This window comes from Vigna unguiculata, chromosome 7, assembly GCF_037176805.1.
Source record: "Vigna unguiculata cultivar grain cowpea cultivar isolate G323 ecotype 2 chromosome 7, ASM3717680v1, whole genome shotgun sequence".
NCBI classification, from domain to species: domain Eukaryota; kingdom Viridiplantae; phylum Streptophyta; class Magnoliopsida; order Fabales; family Fabaceae; genus Vigna; species Vigna unguiculata.
The window spans coordinates 2987599-3011918 of NC_140798.1; the positions used below are offsets into that span (position 1 = coordinate 2987599).

At 32.9% G+C, this 24320-nt stretch overlaps 2 protein-coding genes and 1 pseudogene across 2 annotated transcripts; 2 read left to right on the plus strand and 1 right to left on the minus strand.

Moving 5' to 3' along the window:
- The first annotated feature begins 4595 nt into the window (after positions 1–4595).
- Positions 4596–7525, plus strand: LOC114192387 (putative disease resistance protein RGA3). Its single transcript, XM_028082093.2, has 2 exons — positions 4596–7240; positions 7332–7525. Exon 1 carries the CDS (start codon positions 4673–4675, stop codon positions 7220–7222), a length of 2550 nt encoding a protein of 849 aa, XP_027937894.1. The 5' UTR covers positions 4596–4672; the 3' UTR covers positions 7223–7240; positions 7332–7525.
- A 3685-nt stretch (positions 7526–11210) lies between these two features.
- LOC114190915 (putative disease resistance protein RGA1) lies at positions 11211–13932 on the plus strand (annotated as a pseudogene).
- A 4776-nt stretch (positions 13933–18708) lies between these two features.
- On the minus strand, positions 18709–22774 carry OXS2 (CCCH-type zinc finger protein with ARM repeat domain-containing protein). Its single transcript, XM_028080052.2, has 2 exons — positions 22549–22774; positions 18709–21447 (listed from the first exon to the last, which is right to left on the minus strand). Exon 2 carries the CDS (start codon positions 21341–21343, stop codon positions 19235–19237), a length of 2109 nt encoding a protein of 702 aa, XP_027935853.1. The 5' UTR covers positions 21344–21447; positions 22549–22774; the 3' UTR covers positions 18709–19234.
- Between the last annotated feature and the right edge of the window lie 1546 nt (positions 22775–24320).

The window sequence follows — 24320 nt, forward strand, 5'->3', positions numbered from 1 at the left end:
AATCATTTAAAAAAAATAATGAATGAATGTAGGTTGATGAGGTGCAAATGAGATGAAGTGGATTAGCACTTATTTACGCAATGGTTTGCACATGTATTTCAGACTTGATTTAAATGTTTTCCATAATTAAAAGGAACATCTTTACTTAACAAAATGAAGCTTCCAAGTGCATAAATAAGGCAAACGCAGTGCAAGTATATTTTTTTTTTATAAGATGTGTTGGTTGATGATGTCCAAATAACATGGAGTGGGTTACCACTTATTTACCCACTGCTTGGCATACATTTCCATACTTGATTGATATGTTCTCCAGAATTAAAAGGAATAATTTCACTTAACCAATCGAAGCTTCTAGGTATATATTTAAAGGGAACCACATGCAAGTATTTAAAAAAAATTAATGTAGGTTGATGAGGTTCAAAAGATATGAAGTGGGTTAGCACTTATTTACCCAATGGTTTGAACATGTATTCAAGACTTGATTTAAATGTTTTTCATAATTAAAAAGAACATCTTTACTTAACAAAATGAAGATTCCAGGTGCCTGAATAACGCAAATGCGTCTAAGTATAATATTTTTTTTTTTATAAAATGTGTGTTGATTGATGATGTCCAAATCGGATGAAGTGGGTTAACACTTATTTACGCACTGCTTTGCACATGTCTTCTAGACTTGATTGATATGTTTTTTAGAATTAAAAGAAACATTTTTACTTAATCAAACAAAGCTTCCGAGTACATATTTAAGGGAACGACGTGCAAGTATTTAAAAAAAATAAAAGATGAATGTAGGTTGATGAGGTGCAAATGAGATAAAGTGGGTTGGCACTTATTTAACCGATGGTTTGCACATGTATTCCACACTTGATTTAAATGTTTTGTGAAAGTATTGAATTTCTTTTTATAAAATGTGTGTAGGTTTATGATATCCAAATCACATAAAGTGGCTTAGCAGTTATTTACTCATTGCTTTGGACATGTATTCCATACTTGATTTAAACGTTTTCCACACAATAAAAGAAAATCTTTACTTAACCAAATAAAGTTTTCAGGTGCATAAATAAGGCAAACACTTGGATCTATAAAAAAAAATGTGTACATTGATGATATCCCAAATCACATGAAGTGGGTTAGCACTTATCTACCCACTGGTTTGCATATGTCTTCCAGACTTCATTTATATGTTTACCACAATTAAAATGAACATTTTTACAGAAACACTACATAAACTGATTTTTCAAAAGAAGTGGGTTTGCATTTATTTATTCATTGGTTTGCACAAATCAATTTTACTTACCACCAACAGAGTGTCCAATAAGCAAACCAGATTTCCTTTGACGACGATGACTAAATCCACAACCTAACGTCACTACCAGAGGCAGACCAAGGAAGGGATAGGGGGAGCCGTGGCCCCCCAACGTTTTTTATTTTTTTTATTTATGTTATATGAAATTTTTTTTGTTTTTAATTTTTTAAATTATGTATAAGAAATTTAATGTTTTGAAATTTTTTAAATAATAAAAGTATATATTGGGAATTGATAAGAATTAAAATAGGTATCTTTTTTTTATTTTATAAAATATAACATTTAATGCTAATAAATAATAAAGCATAAAATTAAATTTAATAAAAAATAAATAAATTTATTAAGATATTTTTTATTTTCTCTCTTATTGTTTTTTGAGTTTCTCACATATTGTATCAGTTTTACTTGTTTTGTTTTCTTTTGTTTATGAAGAACAAAAGAAAGTTGAACACAAATTCATTATTTTGGGCTCTCATTTTTGTATGCTTTCTTCTATTATTGAAGAGAAAAGTAATTCTTTTTTTCTCAATTGATAGTGAAATATTAGTTTAATAATTAATATTATTTTTTATCTCACGAGCATTTGGTATATTCATTTTTATAAATATCAAAGAAAAAGCAATGCACTAAGTGTTTTTTAATAACTGGTTTTTAATTGTGACTTGATTATCATATATTTTTCTTTTATTAATTACATATCACAATTTTTATTTAGATTATAATAAATTATCTTTTAGTATTTTTTTTAAAACATAAGTATATTGATGAAGAAATAAAAGAATAAATTAATTATTTAAAAGTGATAAAATGGAAGCTACTGTGAGGAAGAAAATAGAAAAAATCAATCTTTGACAAAAATAGGAAGTCAATTACATCTATTGATTGATTTTTTAATCCGTCTCGTCTTATTTTAACTCTTCTTGTTTCTATAACTATATCAGAAAGATAATTTTCTACAATGAAAATTATCAAAATAAGATTGCAAAATAAAACGGAAGATGAATATTTTTGCTGACGATATGATTATTTACATTAAAAACAAAATATAACTAAAATTTTTAGTATTAATTCAATTATTATTAAGTTAAATAATCTTACGGATCCATAATTAAATATATAAATTAAATATATAAATTTTAAGTATATTTTGGCATCCCATAAATATCGAGCAAGTTCCGCCGTTGGTTACTACTATCATCGTCCCACAACAAACTACAGCAAAAATGGTCATTTCCACCAAAATGGATACTAATGATGAACCACCAAACCTTTCGTACAATGAGTAAACGAAAAATGTTTCTATGAAGAACGGGGAAACAAAAAACACAAGGGGTTTTCAGATAAAGAGGGTTCAACAAGAACAACACAAGTTGAATAACAAGAACACCGATTAAAAATGTGAATTAGCAGTTCTGAAAGGCGAAAAAAGTGCTCTCTACTTCAATAACGCATAATCGCAGTTCTGCCTTTTTGCCTCCTGTTATCATCCAAACAAAGCCAACATGGAATATCATAAAAATAAATAAATAAAGTGTTAGTGCCATATATGATACATGATTGTAAGACAAGTTGTCAAAATTTGTGTGTCAATATATCATTTTCGTAAAATTAAGTATCAAATCTAAGGACAAAAAAAATTTGTATAATTTTTTTAAATTTTAAATTACTTAGTAATTTAAAACATGAACGAGTATGTGAACTAAACAAACATATTTATTTCTATACCTGTACCCAACTTAAAAGATTGAGTATTATCTATACTCAATTAATGCAAAAAGTTTTTGTTAAAATTGAAAAGGGTTCAAATAATATCCACGTATATGTGTTTATTTGTCCTTTCTAGGTATCATTAAGAATAATGACATAACATTCGATATTCATCTCACGTGTCATTATTGTAACTTCGTTACCATCATTTTGCTATAAAGGACTGTATTCATTTAAAAAGCAATGAAGATAATAAAAATAATCGCATTACACAAATTTTTGTAAACATCTATGATAATTTCTGACAAGAAAACAAGTGAAAAAGTCAACACAAAAACAAATTAACACCGTAGGGTCAATAGTGTCAAATTGACACAAAAAAAAGTGAGCCTGCTTTTCCAAACATGATAGTGCATAAGATATGAATGTTAAAACTTCTAAAGTCCACCTATACTAACAAACGCGATTAGGGTCAGCTAAATAGAACCAAACAAAAGCTTGTGGATAACAAAGCTTATCTCATTCATGGTAATGATGGACACAGTTTATTGTCCGCTTTAGGTGATAAAATAAAAGCCATAAAAAAATATGACGACTTCCTTAATCAATGCATTCTAATTAAAATTCATTCATTGTTTAATATTAATTGCATTATTATTTTTATATTAATCACAATTCTTAACGTGCAGAGTTAAGAACGCAAAATTATGGAACTAGATAACATTTAATTAAAAAAACTAAAAAATAGAAACTCAATTGAAAAATATAAAAATAAAAATTTTAAAGTCTTAATAGATAAACAAAAATAAAAACTCAAATTTAAAATAGACATAAAACATAATTAAGCCAAAATTAATGTAATAATTTCTTATCTATTTTTTAAAAAATAAATGAAACCGTGGTTTTCATTAGAATTAATTATAATTTTACATAAAGATACGTTTACTTTTTTAGTATTAATGAGAAGTTATTTATACTATAATATTATATAATTAAAAAATTTAGTGGAAGCAAGGAACGCGCGATTCTCGCCATGGTGGACATCCAGGTCCAGCTACTACAAAGAATTTATATGTCAAATTGCACTCTTTTATATGTCTTTGACTATTCATTGCATAGAGCATTCATACTACATTCATATATATATAATATATATATATATATATATATATATATATATATTAAAAGTTACCGTTCAAGACAATATATCACAAATAACGAATGATAAAACATAATAACCGAAAATAAATATTTAAATTAAATAATCTGTAAATAAAAATTATAAAAATAAGAATTTATGTCAAATTGCACTTTTTTTTTATGTCTTTGAATGTGTGCCAATACAATATACCAAACATCCATAATCCAGCTTATCGTATACAGGCATTCATATTACACACGTTCATATAAATATATACACATACATATAAATACATACGTAACTTTTCATACAATCTTAGTCAAATATTATTATATATGTAGTGCTTTCCATTGACTATGCTACAATCATTACTCCAATTTTACTAACATAAAAATAAAGTCTTCCAACAGACTTTTATAAATACCATAATCACTTGAAATTAATGATTCATCAATCAAGCAACTATTCTACTTTTCTACTTACCAAAGTTCCAATTGCATTCTTTCTTCCCTAAACTCATGGCGGAATCACTTCTTTTCAGCTTCGCAGAATCGCTCCTACGAAAGCTTGCTACTGTTGCCGTTCAAGAAGCTTCTCTGGCGCTTGGTGTGCGTAGCGAGCTAAAAGAGATGACAGAAACTATGGAAATCATCAGAGGTGTCCTCTTAGATGCTCAACAAAAGACTCCGCAGAGCACTGCGTTAAGCGAATGGCTGAAACGGGTCAAGCGCGTGTTTTCTGATGCTGAAGACATAGTCGATGATTTTGAATGCGAAGCCCTTCGGAAGCACGTTGTCGACACTTCCGGTAGCCACTCAATGAAGGTACGCCATTTCTTCTCATCAAGTAATCCTGTTGTTTATCGTCTTAGAATGGCTCATCGCATTCAAGACATCAACACCAGGTTGGCCAAACTTGCAGATCAAAGAAACATGTTTGGCCTCCAAATCATTAATCAAGATATGCGTGTCGTGCGCGTGAGAGAAATGACACATTCTTATGTAAACCCTACCAAGGTTACTGGAAGGGAACATGATAAGAATGAAATAGTAAAGCTTTTGGTGCAAGATGGTCATCACAAAAGTCTTTCTGTTATTCCCATTGTGGGAATGGGAGGCTTGGGAAAAACCACACTTGCTAAGTTGGTCTTCAATGACACCAACATTCATGCATGTTTTCCCTTGAAGATGTGGGTCTGTGTTTCTAATGATTTTGAACTTAGGAATCTACTCGTCAAAATTCTTAATTCTATTCCAAGCCCAACTAGTGAAAACTTCAATAACTTTGAGACAGAGCAACTTCAAATTCATTTGAGGAATAAACTTGAAGATCAAAAGTTCTTGCTTGTGTTGGATGACGTGTGGAACGAGGATCCTGCAAGATGGCATGATTTGGAGGAAATAATAGATTTGGATGTAAAGGGGAGTAAAATCCTAGTGACCACTCGTAGCCATGCAGTAGCTTCCATAATGCATACTAAATCCTCAAATTCGTACCTTCTTGAATGTCTATCTGAAGAGGATTCTTTGTCTCTATTTGTGAAATGTGCTTTTGAAGATGGAGAGGAGAAGAAACATCCAGAACTATTGGAGATTGGGAAAAAAATCGTAGAAAAATGTGTAGGGTTACCGTTGGCACTGAGAACGGTGGGGAGTTCATTGTTCCGGAATGTTGATAAGAAAGAGTGGGAGTCTGTAAGAGACAATGAGATTTGGAATCTACAAAAAAATGAAACAGGCATTTTGCCTGCTCTCAAACTAAGCTACGATCAACTGCCTTCGTATTTAAAACCATGTTTCACTTCTTTTTTCCTTTATCAATTTGATGTTAATATTTTTTGTTATGATCTTACTACGGTGTGGGATTCACTTGGTTTTCTTCCACTACCAAAGGAAGGTGAATCAATGAGTGATGTTCTCAATAAGGTTTTGTGTGAACTAAGGACGAGATCGTTTCTTTCCGATGATCTTGACTTTGGGATTGATAATGTCTATGAGATTCACGATTTGGTATCTGATCTTGCAGTATATATTGGGAAAGGTGAGTTTGAAAGAGTAAATCGCCGCAATCCAAAAATATCAGAGAATGCTCAACATTTGGTATTTGAGGAAAATAGCTTTTATGGTGAAGATCTTCTCCCCACCGGTCTCAGATCTGTTGTTTTTCGTGACGGGGGGAGCAATATAGATTTCTTGAATGCATTGGTGTCAAGGTGCAGATACTTGAGGATTTTAGACTTACGATATTCCGAATACGAGAGTTTGCCTCACTGTATCGGAAAGTTGAAACATTTAAGATTTCTGTGTCTTGCAAAGAATGAAAAACTTAAGGAACTTCCTGATTCAGTCTGCAAACTTCAAAATTTGAAAACTTTAGTCCTTAGTGGATGCATAAGGCTACAAAAGTTACCCAAAGGAATAAAATATCTAATTAGCCTTCGTCACTTGGCAATAACCACTGCACAAACTGATTTTTCAGAAGAAGAGATTGCAAATTTCACTTCTTTAGAAAATTTATCTTTTACTCAATGTGATAATTTGGAGTCATTGTTCGAAGAAGTACAACTTTCAACACTTCAAACTTTGACTTTGATTGACTGTGGAAATCTAAAGTCTGTGTCGCTCCATTGCATCAGAAATTTAGAGGCTTTAACGATCATCAATTGTAACAAGTTGGAAAGCCTTAGCTGCCAAATCCCCGAGTTAAAGTTAAAGTATCTTTTTCTTTTTGACTTGCCACTACTAGTCAAATTGCCTCAGTGGTTTCAAGGATCTGCGAACTCTTTACAACACTTAGCAATTAGAAATTGCGTCAATCTTGGTGAACTTCCTGATTGGCTACCAACTCTAATTTGTCTCAAAGTACTTGAAATTAGCGATTGTCCAAAACTATTGTCACTCCCTGATAACATTCATCACCTTACAAATCTTGAAAAATTAGACATTACTGGTTGTCCTGAATTACGCAAAAGATTCAAGCCAAAAGTTGGACAAGATTGGCACAAGATATCACACATCAAACAAGTTGACATTGATGATTCAGATGATGAAGAAGATTTATCCGAATAACATAGCCAAATGTTGAAGGTGCTAATTTTAGCCTTTTGATTTTTCTATATAGCTATTTTTTACAAGTTCTTTTTTAATTTTAAAAGAGGCGATTTTCTTCTTTGTGCAGGTTATACCACTTTGTGGATCTTTCCACCTCAAAAAGGACAATGGACTGATATTTAGCATGAAGCTAGAGAATATCCTATTTACATATAAAATTTGTATATGTTATAATTTTATGCATTTTTTTTTCATTTTCAGCTCTCTTAACAATATTTTCTTTTATACAAAATAAGGTGTTACCATGTCAATATTAAATAATAGTGATATTAACAATAAGTGTACGTCAAATCAAGAAGAAGAATATCTATATTATCATGCTTTGAATGTTTCTTGAGATCCTTGTTCGATAAATGTAGCTGGAAGTTAAACATTTCGTAAAATATCTTTGATAAAATTGTCAGGGAAAACACATCATCAATTAAGAACATTTCGTCTTTATTCCGAAAAATTACCTTAACAGATAAATAAGATAAAAATAAGGGTACACAAACATATAACATATAAATCTCAAAACCGAAGAAAACCACGACCATTGTCTAAAGACAACCAGAGAATAATATTACGTGAAAATTTGTACAACACATGAATCACTCTCAAATGCCATTTGATCCCAATTACACTTACAAATTTCAAAGCAAGAATTTAACCAAAACCTTATAATACTCCATTGCAAGAGTATAAGAAAAATCAAATATAACTTAAAGTGTTTGATAGCAACTAGAAAAGAGAGAAGGTCAAGAGAGAAAAAACAGAAAGAAAACAGAGATGATGGAGGAATTATTTTCATTGTCCTTCTTGGTCCAAAAACGAGGCATATAAAGTTTGTTGTAGAAAATTAACTTGCAAAATCTAAAAGAAAATACAAAAGCATAATATTGAATATGGTTACCGCAAAATCTAGCAAAATTTATTTTCTTTCTTCAGGATTTGTTGTTATTGCGTTTAGGATTATTGACCACATGATCTTTTATCCACTTTGGCTGCTTCTCCTTCCTTTTGGGTTTCACATACTGAATGTATTGGTATGCTAATTCCTCATTTGGGTTAGAGCACATCTCAATTTCCTCCTCTTGTCCTTGACCCATATCACTGTCTTTAACCGGGAAAAGAAATACCATGAACTTATGATCATGCCGGTTACAATTGCCATTTTTCCTTTATTAAATATGTAAGAAGGTGTCACTCGCTCAGAGCAATTCATCAGATAAAAAGCCACTATCACCGCTCACTCACACACTCTTCATCATTACTAACACCTTCTATACATGTTTTAAGGTATAATTGAATGTTTACTTATCCGAATGCATTAGTGTAATTTATAAAGTTGCTTACGGTGTGCATGTGAATGATTTCTTCTGGTTCACAGATCTTCGATGGGCATAATGGAAATGCTGCTATTTTTACTAGGGAGAATTTGTTAAATCACGTGTTGAATGAATTCTTGGTGGAAGTATTTTCCTGGTTTGCTTATCGAGTTATTAGAATTGCTCAATCACAGATTCTATCATATTCTTTGAAATACTTTGAAATAAGTTATGGATCATTAGTGGTCAGAGCACAGGTATGGTGAAATTGTGAAATGCTTGCAAGATAGGAAACAAAGTTGTGGAATGACTGGTGAAGTGAATGATGCACCTTCTCTGAAGAAGGCAGACATTGGTATAGCTGTTATTGATGCTACTGATGTAGTTCGTGCTAGGTTAACGGAGGGGTTTTTGATTGGGGAGGCATAATATCGATGAAACCTCAACCCAAAACTTTAAGGCAATGGATTTATGGGTCTTTATTCTTATATAGTACTCTACTTTATAATTTTTAGCTAACGTGAGACTTAGACTCAGACCTGAATTTTTAACCGTTCACCGTTCGTAGTGTATCTGATATATCATCTCAGCGACTCCCCATGTTAAATCATCTATATCATTGTTACTTCTATTGTTATGATCCTATATATCATTCGTTAGTGTTTGGGAAATATTTTTGTCCTGATCATCTCTAATGAGTGTTTACTTTACTGACATGTGACCGACAGGTTTCTTCCATCATGCAGATTTATCCAGTCCCAATTACAATTCGTATTGTGGTGAGTGATTTTGCAACTTCAGGGTCTATTTTCTACCTGGCATGCCATTTTGGATGATGTAACATTAGACGGGTCTAACTTTTTTTGCTATGTTCTATTTGTTTGACAAATATTGGGTTTTTTTATTACAAGTATAGGTAACATTTTTCAAATGGTCCAAAAATATTAAATTCACAACATTTCTGTAATGATAATAAAGATGCTAATAAGTAACATTTTTTAAAATGATAGGTAACATTTTTAAAGAATTACAAAAATATTAAATTTGTAACATTTATATAATGATAGTAAAGATGCTAATATGTAACAATTTCGAAAATGATACTAATAGTACATATAAATATTACTAAGTAACATGCATTATATACAATATGCGTAAAAATGTTACTTTGCAATGTTATTAAATGTTATTAAATCTAACACTTTTGTAAGCTTTACCAACATTTTTTAAATGTTATTAAATCTAATATATGTAGTAGTGACTACATGTAGCTCGACCAAGCTCAATTCACTTACGTTTTTAACTCTAATGTTTGTTTCAATTTTTGGGTAAGGCTACCTCACGATGAGAAAGAGTCATAAGATTTTCAAGTATTTTCCTATTTTTACTAGTAAGATCATTACAGAAGAAAAAATGACGTTTTACAACTAATTTTTTGAAAATTTAATGACAATCTTTCGAAATATTTTAAAATTTTATTTGTATTTTCTCTAACAATAGTGCTCCTTAAGGCTTACATTCTTTCTGAGGACCTTCGTTTGACTCACATTTCTTTTTATACTTCAGGTTTTTCTCGTGTACAATTAGTTGGGGGCATTGATCACTGTGGTTGAAATTTACATGGATATAACTTCAGAAACAGTGTTGAATGAATTTTCATTTTTACTTGATACTTTCAACCTAATCCAATGGGAAACATTTTCTCATGAAATTAGTTGCTTACCATGAACTTAAATTGGGAACCGTAAAAGCGAGTTTGGATAGAGGGAGGAACAATGTGGGTGATACATGACTTTGAGCCTTTTGTAACCAATGATATTGTAAACACAAATTTTGTTGTTAGTTAAATTAGGCTTCAAGCCTCTTCCTAGACCAAGACAACATATACCAAAAACTTGGAAGTTACTTTATCAGAATAAATATGTTATAACCAAACAAAATGTTTATATTATTATGTCTAAAATATGGCAAGGTTGATATGTGTTAAATTTGTGATGAAAGAAATGTACTGTCACGATAAGTATAGTATAATGAATCTATTACAAAAGAAACATATTGATATCAATATCTCCAATTAAGGTGTTACGATTTTGTTACTAAATGAAATTATAACTACATAGTTATTAATGTTACAAGTTGTAGAGTACTCAATTAATTATATTGTGAACCTTTTTCGGATTCTCTTAGTTAATGATTAAGAACTTACATGATATATGGATATCTAAATTTATAGAACAAAAATTTGGATCTATTTCTAGCTAACGAACTTAGAAAATATTAAAAAGAAATTATCTATGTACATAAAAAAGCACACACAATTGTTGATTTACATAAAAAGCAAAAGGCATAAATACTTTGGTAGCTAGCAGGTGAAATTTCACAGGAATAGACTTTGCGTGTGTATGGAATGGAACTTGAGAGAAGCATAGCATAGGCAAGATAGAACATGAATCATCATGATTTATCCAAAACCGAACGTCTCAGACGAGGCAAAAGGAAGGAACAAAGAATGTTCTAAGCTTCTGTTTAATGAGACATTTCTCCAACAGATTCATCTCTGCAGCAAAAAATGGCTACCAACTTTTCCAACTCGACATTGATGAGTCCAGAAGTTCCATACAATACAAGTCATGCAGAATAAAGAAAACAACTCTCTAATTCAAAGTGATACCTTTCCCGAAGAGGAGGCAATGCATGAGAACCATTTCTATTACTCGGTCACAGTATAAATATCATAACTATGTCATATATGATTAAACTTCAAACACCCCTTCCCATTGCATTACTCTTTCTTCCATTCCTAAAACTCATGGCTGAATCGCTTCTTTTCAGCTCCGCAGAATCGCTCCTAGGGAAGCTTGCCTCTAGTGCCCTTCAAGAAGCTTCTCTAGCGTTTGGTGTGCACCAGGATCTTCAACAGATGAAAGAAACTATGGCACTCATCAAAGGTGTGCTCTTAGATGCTGAGAAAAAGAATCCGCAGAGCAGTGCCCTGAGCGAATGGCTGATTCAGATCACGTCCGTGTTTTCTGATGCCGAAGACATAGTCGATGATTTTGAGTGCGAAGGCTTGCGGAAACACGTTGTCAACACCTACGGTAACTGCTCAAGAAAGGTACGCCGTTTCTTCTCATCAAGTAATCCTGTTGTTTATCGTCTTAGAATGGCGCATCACATTCAAGACATTAACACCAGGTTGGCCAAACTTGCAGCTCAAAGAAGCATGTTTGGCCTTCAAGTCATTGACCATGATACACGTGTGGTGCACTGACTCATTCTTATGTAAACCCTTCCAATGTTATAGGAAGGGAACATGATAAACAAGAAATAATAAAAGTTGTTGTGCAAGATGATGATGATGATGACCAAAGTCTCTCGGTTATTCCCATTGTGGGAATGGGAGGCTTGGGAAAGACCACACTTGCTAAGTTGGTCTTTAATGACACCACAATTGATGCATGTTTTCCATTGAAGATGTGGGTGTGTGTTTCCAATGATTTTGAACTTAGGAAGGTGCTCATTAAAATCCTGAATTCTGCTCCAAACCCATCTCGGGAAAACTTCAATAGCTTTGAGACGGAGCAACTTCAAATTCGTTTGAGAAACACACTTGAAGGGCAGAAGTTCTTGCTCGTGTTGGATGACATATGGAATGAGGATCGTGCAAGATGGGAAGAGTTGAAGGAAGTAATAGATGTGGGTGTTAAAGGTAGTAAAATCCTAGTGACTACTCGTAACCACTCAATAGCTACCTTCATGCGCACCAAATCCTCGTACCCATACCTTCTTAGTTTCCTCTCTGAAAAGGATTCTCTTTCCCTGTTTGTGAAATATGCTTTCGAATATGGAGATGAGAAAAAGCATCCACAACTATTAGAAATTGGGGAAGAAATAGTTAAAAAATGTGGGGGATTACCATTGGCCGTGAAAACGGTGGGGAGTTCACTGTTCTCGAGGGTTGATGAGAAAGATTGGGAGAGTGTAAGAGACAATGAGATTTGGAATTTAAAACAAAATGAAAAAGACATTTTGCCTGCTCTCAAACTAAGTTACGATCAACTCCCTTCATATTTAAAACCATGTTTTGCTTTTTTCTCTCTTTACGCAAAGGACACTGGAATTTTAGGTTCTCAAGTTTGTTTGTTTTGGGGAGCACTTGGTTTTCTTCCGCCACCAAAGGCAAGTGAATCAGCGATTGATGTTGCCATTCAATTGTTGCATGAGCTATGGTCAAGATCTTTTCTTTCAGAATATGAAGAATTTGGGGGTGATTGCATGTTTAAATTACATGATTTGGTGATTGATCTTGCAATATATATTGCGAAAGGTGAGTATGAAAAAATAGATAACCACAATTCAAAATTATACATGAATGCCCATCATTTGACATTTTCGGAAAATAATTTGCTTGGTCAAGCTTTTCTTCCCATACGTTTGAGATATATCTCTTTTCCTAATGGAGCTGATAATGAAGATTTCTTGAATACATTGGTGTCAAGGTGCAAATTCTTGAGGGTTTTACACTTAGATTTTTCTGAATACGAGAGTTTGCCGCCCCGTATCGGAAAGTTGAAACATTTAAGATTACTCAACCTTGGGAAAAGTGAAAACCTTACCAAACTCCCTGATTCAATTTGCAAACTTCAAAATTTGCAAACTTTAATCCTTGCTGGATGCATAAAACTGCAAAAGTTACCCGAAGGACTAGAAAATCTAATAAGCCTCCGTCACCTGAGGATAACCACCAAACAACCTGCTTGTCCAGAAAAAGAGATTGCAAGTTTGACTTCTTTAGAAGATTTATACTTTTTATGTTGTGATAATTTTGAGTCCTTGTTCAGAGGAATACTACTTCCCACTCTGAAAAGATTGTCTTTATGTGATTGTAAAAGTCTAAAGACGGTGTGGTTTGATGCCGTAAAAAATTTACAGGTTTTAGTGATTATCAAGTGTAACAAGTTAGAATTGTCAATGGGCCTTAGCAACGAAATCCTTGATTTAAGGTTGAAGCTTCTCGTTCTTGAAGAGTTGCCAAGTCTAGTGACATTGCCTCGGTGGCTTCAAGGATCTGCCAACTCTTTACAATCCTTAATCATTATGGATTGCATGAATCTTGAGGAGCTTCCTGATTGGCTACCAACCCTAAATTGCCTCAAATTAATTGAAGTTGTCAATTGTCCAAATCTGGTGTCATTCCCTCATAACATGCATCGTCTCATCAATCTAAAAGTGATAGATGTCACTGGTTCTCCTGAATTATGGAAAAGATACAGGCCAGGGGTTGGACAAGATTGGCACAACATATCTCACGTCAAACTTGTTTGTGATGATCAATCAGAAAATGAAAAATAATTCTCCTAATAACACTCAAAAGTTCAAGGTATACTAATTCCAACCATTTCACTTTTTTTTTATATTATTATTTATGAACAATTTCTTTTTCTATAGGATTTTCTTCTTCCCACATATTAATATCAATATTAAAAATAATGGAGATAGAATATGAACTATTTGAGTTGTCACCATAACTTCACGTGTCTATTGGATATATTGGATATATGTTTGGCTATTTGTATGTCAAGATTTTAAAAAATTTGGGAAGAAGTTTTCAATTTTTTCTCATAAAAATTGTACCAGAAGGTTTGTAACTTTGGTTTGGTCTCCAAAAATTTTATAACGGTGACAATTTATTGAATAATAATATTTTTTTTTGGGGACCAGGGTTCGAGAAGTTGAACTATGTTAAATTTATTATATGTTTTTATTTAAATTTATATTTTTATTTGTGAATGTGTTTCTGCTAGAAAAATATTTTTTTTTCTATTGCATTATTACCAAGAATGATATCAGAGATACGGTTCTAATCAAGGAATGAAGTGAAGTAGTTTGGCATGAGCATAGTTGAAATTGCATGATAGAGGTTAGTGTTGTTAGCTCTTATCCTGTGCAATAACTTTGTTGATATGTGTAATGGAGTCTACCTTGTCAAAGTGTTGGTGATGTATTTCACCATGTGTGTATCAGTAAGTTGTCAAAGATAATCACATGAAGGTTGTTGACAACGACTTTGAGATGTAAAGCAATAAGGACTAACAATGAGAACGTTGTGAAGATCTATAAAATAGTTTAAGATTAGATATGGTTTTATAAATAATATTTGAATATTTTATTATTAAAAAGCTAAACTATAAATAAAATTTTATTAAAATGAATTTCATTTTATAAAAACCTTATCTTTCTAAAACATATCTTGTAAACATTCTTTATATTCACTCTAAGATTTTGACTCCGTATTTCATCTCTTTAAAGATCTTAGTCCACCTTAGGACTCCTGGTGTAAAGGTCAACACAACCAATCGATCAAAATTGTGAAAAAAAAGTAACTTCATATTTTGTTCTTTTCTTGAATCAATCTTTGTCCTACTGCATGTGACATCTAAGAAGTTTAAATTTGACCTTAGGCAAATAGTTGTTTGATCTATTGGGTTTAGCGATTTGGCACCTAGTATATGATTTTATGAATGTGAATTGTTTGGGGCTAAATTTTTTAACTGAGAGTGTGAATTTTGTGAGTTTTTATATTGGAATGTAAAGAAAATGTTCACTAAATGAGTAATTGAGAAGTTGATATATGAAGAAATGAGAAAAAATTGTTAATTTCATGAATGACAAACCTACAAATTTTATATCCCTTCTTCTTTTATAAATTATCTTTTCCTTATTTTTCTTTAAATGCATTAGCTTACCTTAGTATTTCTTTTTGGTGTGTTGTTTGTTTTCTTTTCTTTGCGATGATCGTATGATTATACGTGAGCAACACAGATATTGATATAAATTCTTCCCTTTTATATATAGCATTTATGTTTCTACTCAATATTGGTATTATTGTTTTGTTCTTCATACTTGATTATATCTGATCAATAGATTCTTGATTGTGAGTTTTAGATATGACTGAAACGTATTTCTAAAATTTGATCTGAACAATGATACTTGATGTATTACGATGCTAGGAATAGATTTCAATATATCAATTGCTTATAACACTTGAACATAATGTTGGATAAATCTATTGAATACGTGAGGAATCAATATTCACAGTATTAATCTTATGAATTTTATATGTGAGAAATCAATATAAATGATTTTTGGGTGTTGCATCAATATTGGTATTTTGAGATGTTATATATTTATATTTATCCAGATTACAGACAAGTGAGATAGATGAAATTCAATCTCAGTTTCTCTTATTGAACTTTTTCTAAACTTTCTGCTTTTATTGTATTACTTTTATGCAAAATTATCATTACAATCAATGATGAATGAAATGGATATATATACGCTGACCGAGATAATTATTTATTTTAATTGAATCCGCTCCTTGTGGGATCGACACTCTTACTTCAAAATCATTATACTACAGTTGACTATTGGTACACTTGCCAAGAGATCCAACATGTATTAACGTCAGAGTTGAAGTGAAATTATCATGATTATGCTAGTATTGAACTCACATAGAGAAAGATACTTAGTACTGAGAGTCAAAGGAGATTCTTATTTGTAGATTCGCTAAGAGATTGAATCTTATAGATATAAAATTTACCATGTCATACTCTTTGGTAGGAAAATGGCCGAACCATGATATATAGCTATAGCTCCTAATAGGCAGGGGAGAGTGATGACAGGTGTAAAGGGTCTCATATACTACTCAATATACACTTGTTTTATGGAGGTAGAGTCAGATGTTTAGTTGTGTATAAATTAGTCATGAAGACTTTGTTTGCAATGAACTTTAGACATTTTAAGTATAATGTGTATGTTGTGAAAGGATGAATGCTTATTCTGAATTGATTTTAATTTTTATAACTAGTATGATTTAAATTTGCTCTAGCTTACTCTTTATGTTTGTTGTAGTTGTGGTTTATCCACCTACGATTATAGTATGTTATACGTGAGCAAATGGTATTATAGGTGGAAGAGATAAGTAGTGGTGAGACTCTTGAGGGTTGGATAATGAGTAGTTGTTGCTTAGGTATATAATTTTTGTATCAAATAAATCCTCCTAATTGATGCAGGAATAATTTTATTTAGAAAGTTTAACTTGGATTTTCTTGTGAAGGACTTTAAATACATCTTATAAACCTATATCTATTTATGTTTTCTATCAATTACGTAATGCAATAATTCTTATGATCTAAGTTGATGCTAAAAGGTTCTTTACCCCATGTTAGAACATTGATCAAGAAAAGGTTAACCGAAGCAAAGGGTCAAAGTAAATTGAGAAGGAGAATAAAGCAACAACAACTATGAAAATTTAATGAGTGTTAACTGTTCAAGATGTGTGGACTCCAAAACCGTTTAAGGTAGACAATTATAGAAAAAGGCATGTGAATTGTTTAAATTTCAAATTCAAAATCATGTAACTATACAGGAAAAACTAAAAAATATAAATAGGTTTATTTTGTATTTTACAAAGGTGGTAAATTGTGAAACAATACACACATTTTAAGAAATGTCGAAAGTAGAAAAAATGGTTAATTTAATATTAGTTGTTGTGATTTGAGTCATTGTTTCATTGATTTATGTTATAAATTTCTTTACGTTCCTTTCCTTAATAATTTACTTTTTAAAATTTACTTTGATGTTCTTGTTATTTTATTGCAACTTCTCCTATAATCACAGGTACCATTTTGGATTTTATCATCTTTACAATACACTTCACCCATTGTCGGTGTGTTTCCATTTGAATTATTATCTAACAACCAAAAGAAATCAAAATATAAGAAAGATTCTTAATGAAATCCTAGTGAAAAATAGATTGAATTCGTTAAGTGTTTGAGTGAGATTAGTTCACGTAGTTAACAATTTCTACATTAAATTGATTTTATTCACTGACACCTAAGTGTGCCGGAGTTAGATTAAAAAATGCGTGTTTGCTGATCAATGGAAAAGAGCTCAAATTAAGTATATTTAATTGCAAACAGGAGTACAATATCGATCCAGACTAAATCCTCCAGAAACATTTACATAATTTTAGTTGACTCAATTAGTTTGGCATTAGTTACTTTTGTTTACATTGAGTTCAGAAGTTTATGGTTATAGTTTTTTTTTTTTGTTGTTTTGCAATAAATAAGAATACTAAGTAGATACAACTCTTTTGCACAATAAATATGTGATAAACAAGTACACGAGAAAAGAGAATCGTAACCCTGTAACTAAAATGAATGGTTACCATCACAGCAAACTAAAGCAATGTTGACATCTGAAAATGCCGAGAGAAAGAGAGAGATTCAGAAGGGGTAAAAAAAAAATGAAAATCGACCGTGTAAATTCTTTTTCTACTTCCTTATCAACTAAAGACAACTTTGCTTTGTGAGTTGTGACTATGACTGTGTTAAAGGTACAAACACGTTTTGTGAGAAGAGTATAAAAATCTTACTGAAAAGAGAACACTGTGTTAAAGCATTCTAATTCCTTTTGCAAAAGGAGGAATAAATGGGAGAACATATCATCAAGATGATGATGATCAGGGCAAAAAAATTGTCAAAAGGAGATCATGCGGTTGTGGAGCTAGTTACTTAATTCCTTTGGGATAAGTTGAGATTAAAGGGCACTTTACCTCTTAACTTTTTGGGTATTGTTCCATCAAAAAATACCAACTTATTGTCATTGATTTGGATATCTGCGTAAGATCATTTCCAACTTGATCACGCATAAACATGACCACATTTGTACCTGTCACATGAAACATCAAGAGACTGTAATAGCGTAAGTTACTGAACTTTCGTGTTATGTGCTAATTCCACAAAACTTTTGTTATGGCTAACGGACCATCTAACTTAGCTAAACTGTAAAACTTACTATTTATGTTTATAAAAGAGGTTTTCCAAATAAAACCTTGTGTACTGAATGTAAAATTGTGTCATTGAACTTCAAAAGGGTTGAACCAGTCTCAATATTTATACCGCCACAAGATTATAGGACATATAAATGTCTGCGGATATCTAAACTCTGAAAGGGAGAATCCAAGCAAACATATTAATATAATTGAAACCTGTGCACATTAAAAATCCATGGATATTTAGAAATTCAGAACAGTTCACGTAAGGAATGAACATGGAATAAGAAAACAAAAGCAAAAAAGAAAAAAACAAAGGCATTAGGATTAATACAGCAACAAACTTTAATTGAATGTTACATAACCCAAGTATCAATATCCCTGACTTACCCACTACCTAGCATATCCACTATTATTTATTTCAAATTACATGAAAAATATGATATCCAACATCCTGTATTTTCATCCCCAAAACTGGACCAAAAAGGAGTCTCAAGGAAATTATAACTCCAATGACCCTTGTAATTTTCTACCCCAAAATGAAAAAGGAAGAAAAACAGAACATTTACTCGTTGAGGGACTGGAATGTGAAGCTAAAATTTGACTCTATGGGCAAGCCAAAACTGGGAGCAGTTGCATTAATACTACCCAGTGGTTTTGTGAGCTTCCTAAGCTACTCATGTAACACTACATTTGAAATTTCCTCTTCTGCTTCCTTTCATAGTTACTATTATCTTCTTCCATCAGCACAACAAAAATTAAAATAAAAGCATTCTAATCTCAACTGAAACTTTTCTGCTTGACTACCTCAGGATCAGCAAAATTTATTTAATTTTGCTGAGCCACAAGATCGAGCTGCATTTGTTCAAGCCATGCTCCTAACACGGCATGATCAACAGAGTCCATTTGTGTGCTCATATTTGATACCTCACTGGAGGATCCAGCTGCTGCACCACTTGAGACAGTTGCAGTTGAATTGTCCTTAAACTCAGTTGGAGATTCTTTAACAAGTGACTGCACCCATGAGAAATCAGGCTCCTCACTATTATTCCCATGCTCAAACGAAGATGACCTACGATGTTTCCTTAACTCATCAGCATTGACAGCCCAATCCAATGTACCATTGGAGGGTCCCCATTTTGACCAAGAATTCACTGGGGACCCAGCAGCAGCAGCTGCAGCAACAGTAGCAGAGTTGGAGCCAAGTTCCCTGGAGCTAAGACTCCGGAATTGTTGCTGCTTCTCACGTTGAGCTAGCACAGAAATCCGAGAGCTCATAGGAGAAATAGGTTCCACATTCCGCGGAGACATCCTACCTGATGCTTGAACCCCAAATGAGGCAGCCTGCAATAAAGGATTCTCAACATTTTTAGAAGAAAAGTTTGTGTTCACAGGCGACAGCAAGCTTTGCTGCTGCTGAAATTGATTAAGAATAGCTGATTTATGTGTTGGAGAAAAGACAGCCGAAGCTAATGCTGGATCAGCAAACCGAGGTGATGAACTCTCAGAAGAAAATAGATCATCAAGATTTGAAGGGGTAAGGGTTTTAATGCGGCCGGAGCGGTTCATAGCATTAGGCTGTTTAGAGAGGCAAGAGAACTCGTTAAGGAGCTGTTGCTGCTGCTGAGCATCGTACTCAGGCAAAATGTCAAACTCATCCATAGGAATATCTCTGGCATTGAATGAAGATCTCAATCGACTGGAATGAAGATTGCTCCCTGGAAGATGCAAGGCGGGGACATTTGGTTGGGGCCATCCAACGGATGAGTGTGACATGCCATTGGCAGAGGGTGACATGGGTGGGGTGAACGGTGAAGGAGACATGACAGACATTGAAGAAGGAGAGCCAGGTAACATGTTCATAGCTGCAGCAAATTCCATAGCAGAAGATGTGCTTGAACGAGGAGATGGTACAGCAGAACCAGTTGAAACATATAATGGCCGAAGCTCCTCAGCAGTGTGAGCAAAAAAGCAAACTCTTCTGGAGCAACTTGTCCCATCTTTGCAAAGACGAGTACGATACTGTGCTGGATGCAGCCAACACTCGAAAACTCCATGAGCATATTCACACATATCTCCGCGTCGGCAAGCACCCTTCCGAAAATCAGGACAAGGGACACAGCTGTAGTGGTACTTTCTTGGGTCCCTTCTCCGAGCATTCTCCCCAGGATGAACAAAAGGGCATTCTGTCCAATCATGTGAATAAGCACGTGAACAAGGTCGAACTTTGAAAGAATACATCCGGAATTCATCTGTTGAATATATGCTATTCTTGATGTCAGGAAGGGATGGATCAACAGGATATTCTTTCTTCTCTGATGCAGAAGAAACAAAGCCATCATTTAACTTTGACTTCAATTGGAAATCGGGTGCCGAAGGAGACCCATTCTCTGGTGAAGTTGACAATGGTGGAGAATATGCATTTGATGGGGCTGTGATCACCCTGAGATTACACACTGCAATGGAGTCATCAGTTTGAAGAAGTGCTTCAAGACTGCTTCTAACAGATTCATGCTTGGGAGGAACAACAATCACATCAACAGGACGATGACCATTTCCATCAACAGAGTTTGGATCAGCCCCGGCTGCTAGAAGCAGTATAACAACATCAACAGCATTTTCAGCACCGCCTGAAGCAGCACAATGAAGAGCAGTGCTCTTGTCAAGGCCACAAGGTTTATTAATATCATAACCAGAAAGTGAAAGAATCAGATCCAAAATATCAATGCTCCCATAAGTAGCAGCAACCATCAATGGGGTTCTGAGCTCATTGACCATCCGCCTAGACCCCTTCTGCCGACTGTACCATAGTCCTACCTCGTCTACACAGGAAGGATCCCTCTCAATCATTCGTTTAAAACCTTCAACATCATTGTTAGCAGCAAGCTCAAGCAAGCTTGCAAAAGAATCCTCGGTCTCAATGGTCAAGTGGTTCATTATGCGGCTTCTGGGTTGAGATGCAATTAAAAAAAATAGCAAACAGCGTTGGTAACAGCACTGACTTTAACCTCTCCAAATGCTTTCATCTACAGCATACTTACCTGTGGAAAAAACAAACACAGCTTTGTTGAAGTTAAACTTTGAAGATCAATTACTAAATTATTTGAAATTAAAAGCAAAATAAGTAAGCACCAAACTGCATACATAAACCCTCATGACAAAAAGTTAAGTTACTGAACTTCCAAACGCATGAAGTTTCCATGAGATATGCAGGTAATTATTTATCAAATTAAACTTCTAAATGGGAAGAAAGGAAATGCTAATGGTTTTCCAATTTTAGGACACACCCAAGACAAGAAAGAAACTGAATATATCAAAGGACATAGTTTAGAGTCAAGAGAAACCCATTTATTAAACAAAGGTCATGTCATGTAAATCGAACAGTGATCGACCCAGTGAACCTCAGTCAACATTAAATCCGCCATAAGAAAAAATCAGATTTTCAGAAGCCCCACAAAAGAACATCATTCCAAACAAGATTAAGTCCTTAAGGACTCTCTACTCTTTTCAGCACATGGCAACAGAGATACAACAAAAATTGAAGTCCAGATTGTGTCATCTAAAACACAGTCAACAAACAGACAGAAATTGAACCAACAAAAACAGACAACAATTCAAGCACCCCTTAAGGAGAAAATAAACTCATGATCAAACAAAAAGACAAAACTTTTAACAATACCTCCGCCACCCATTTTTATATATGAAAAAAAAAAACCCATAAAACCACCATCTAACAAGTTCTGAAACTCAACTATTAGTTCAACTCACACGGGTTATTCAAGTTTACCCAGTGGTTAAGAATCAGTACTTCAAAAAAGACCTTTGCTACATATAGGGTAGCAAAGATTGTCTCCTAAAAACACATACGGTCTGTTAAAAAAGAATTATATTAGTAGAAATGAAAACACCGACCCAAAATTTGCATTACAGCAATTACGATCATCATTTAAAAAATAAACAAAAATAAAAAAAAGCCGGTCCAAGGAAAGTGAAAAGGAACAAAATCGCCCAGAACAGCAACACAATTGAAGTGAAAAACAGTTTTTTGGGTCTCGTACAACCAAAGCAGCAAAAACACATAAGATGGAAAAAAAGAAGGAAACTTGAACAGTGATCTGAACTCCGATGGAAGTGAATCTTACCAGTTTTGTTGAGTGCAGAGGAGAAACCCATAAGTGTGAGAGAGGGTAGATCTCAGCAGAAGGGAGTTTCAGCAAAAGGGTATTTGGATTCCGAGAAAAAACTGGGACTTGGAGAGGAAAATAGTTTGACAGAGAAAACGATCGCGAGAAAAGAGGAGCCAGAGGAGAGCTTCTTCTTCTTCTTCTCTCTCCATTTCCTATGCCCCTTTGAATAGAAAATAAAATAAAAACCAAAAAAAGGGACTTTATTATTTTAATTAATTAATTCCCACGTAATTGTTTTTGTTCGGATAAAATCGCCAAACCAATAAAAAGAGAGAAGGAAAAAAGAAAAGGGGAAAAGGCTAAGCGCACTGGAGAGTTACGGGTTCATTATTCTTGCACTGCACCTCACCTTTGTGCCTTTCTTTATTTCCCAATCACATCATGCCTTGTCACTGCACCAAGGGTACGATCGTCATTCTCTTCAAATTTTGGGGATGGATGTGTACTTTTGTTTTGTGTATGTGTTTTTACACCTTTCCTTTTCCTAGGGAGTTATATTTCAGTTGTTGTTGATTGAGGTGAATCTTCTACTAATAGCATGTTTTGATATGTGTTTACCAATTAGGTCTAACACCAAATTTAGGTCAAGTCAAGTATATCAACTTATAACATTTGTTTAACAACTATCCAATTTGCATTCTTGTGATGTTGATTCTTGCATATTATTATTAGTAGTGTTGTTGCTTGGTGGGTATTTTCATAAAATAAGGTGATTTGATTTGTTTGAAATAATTTTGTATTTAGTAGTTGTTTTTTCATAATTTTCATTTTTTGAATTAAATTGTTATTTGGTAATGAATGATCTTTAGTAAACATTTTCAAATAAAAATATGATAAAGAGTTGTTATTAGGGTTGTTAAGCATGGTGAGAAAGAAAATATATGTTTAAGGAAGAACATGGAAACATAAAAGATCATGTTTGGGGGAGGTGAGTTGATGTGGAAGATGAGATCATAGATATCATGGAAAGAAATGTTAATCAATCTCACTAGTAGGTGTGTTGGAAGACAACAAATAGAGAAATATGATTGTTTAAAAATATTTCAAGAAAACCAAATTAGTGTTTAATTGAAATGAATTGTTTAAAAATGAAATTGAATTATTGTATGAATTTAACTTTTAAAAAACTAAGCAGAATTACATTCAATGAAATTTGAAAATGGCTTTTAAGATAAGTATTTGTTGATATAAAATTATTACATTAATTTAAAAAAACTGAATTGCTTTTAAATAATATTTTTTCAACTAAATCTAATTATACTTATAAAATTGAAAAATAATCTTTAGAATAGAATATACATCGATAATAATTAAAATAATTCGTATATTTCAAGAAATTAAAAATATTTTAATTTATTTAAGCTACTACTCAAGTTAATTTAATATCATTGAAACACTTTATAATTTTATTTCAGTTTTATCGAATCACTTTTAAAATTAAAGTTGATCGTAATGGAAGTAATTCATCAATAAATTCATACCAAAAGAATTACTTCCATTTTATTCATAGATTATTGTTCCTTCGTACTAAAAAATATATCAATTGTATATGGCAGTGATATTGTGCACCACTTAATACATGGTTTACCTTAGAATTGACATACATAAGGGTTATATATTCTTTCATATATTATAGGGTTATAAGTATAGTTATTGAGAGATTATGGTTGACATATATATGACATTGGTCTTACATATATATATAAGAAGGTATTTGACACCACTTT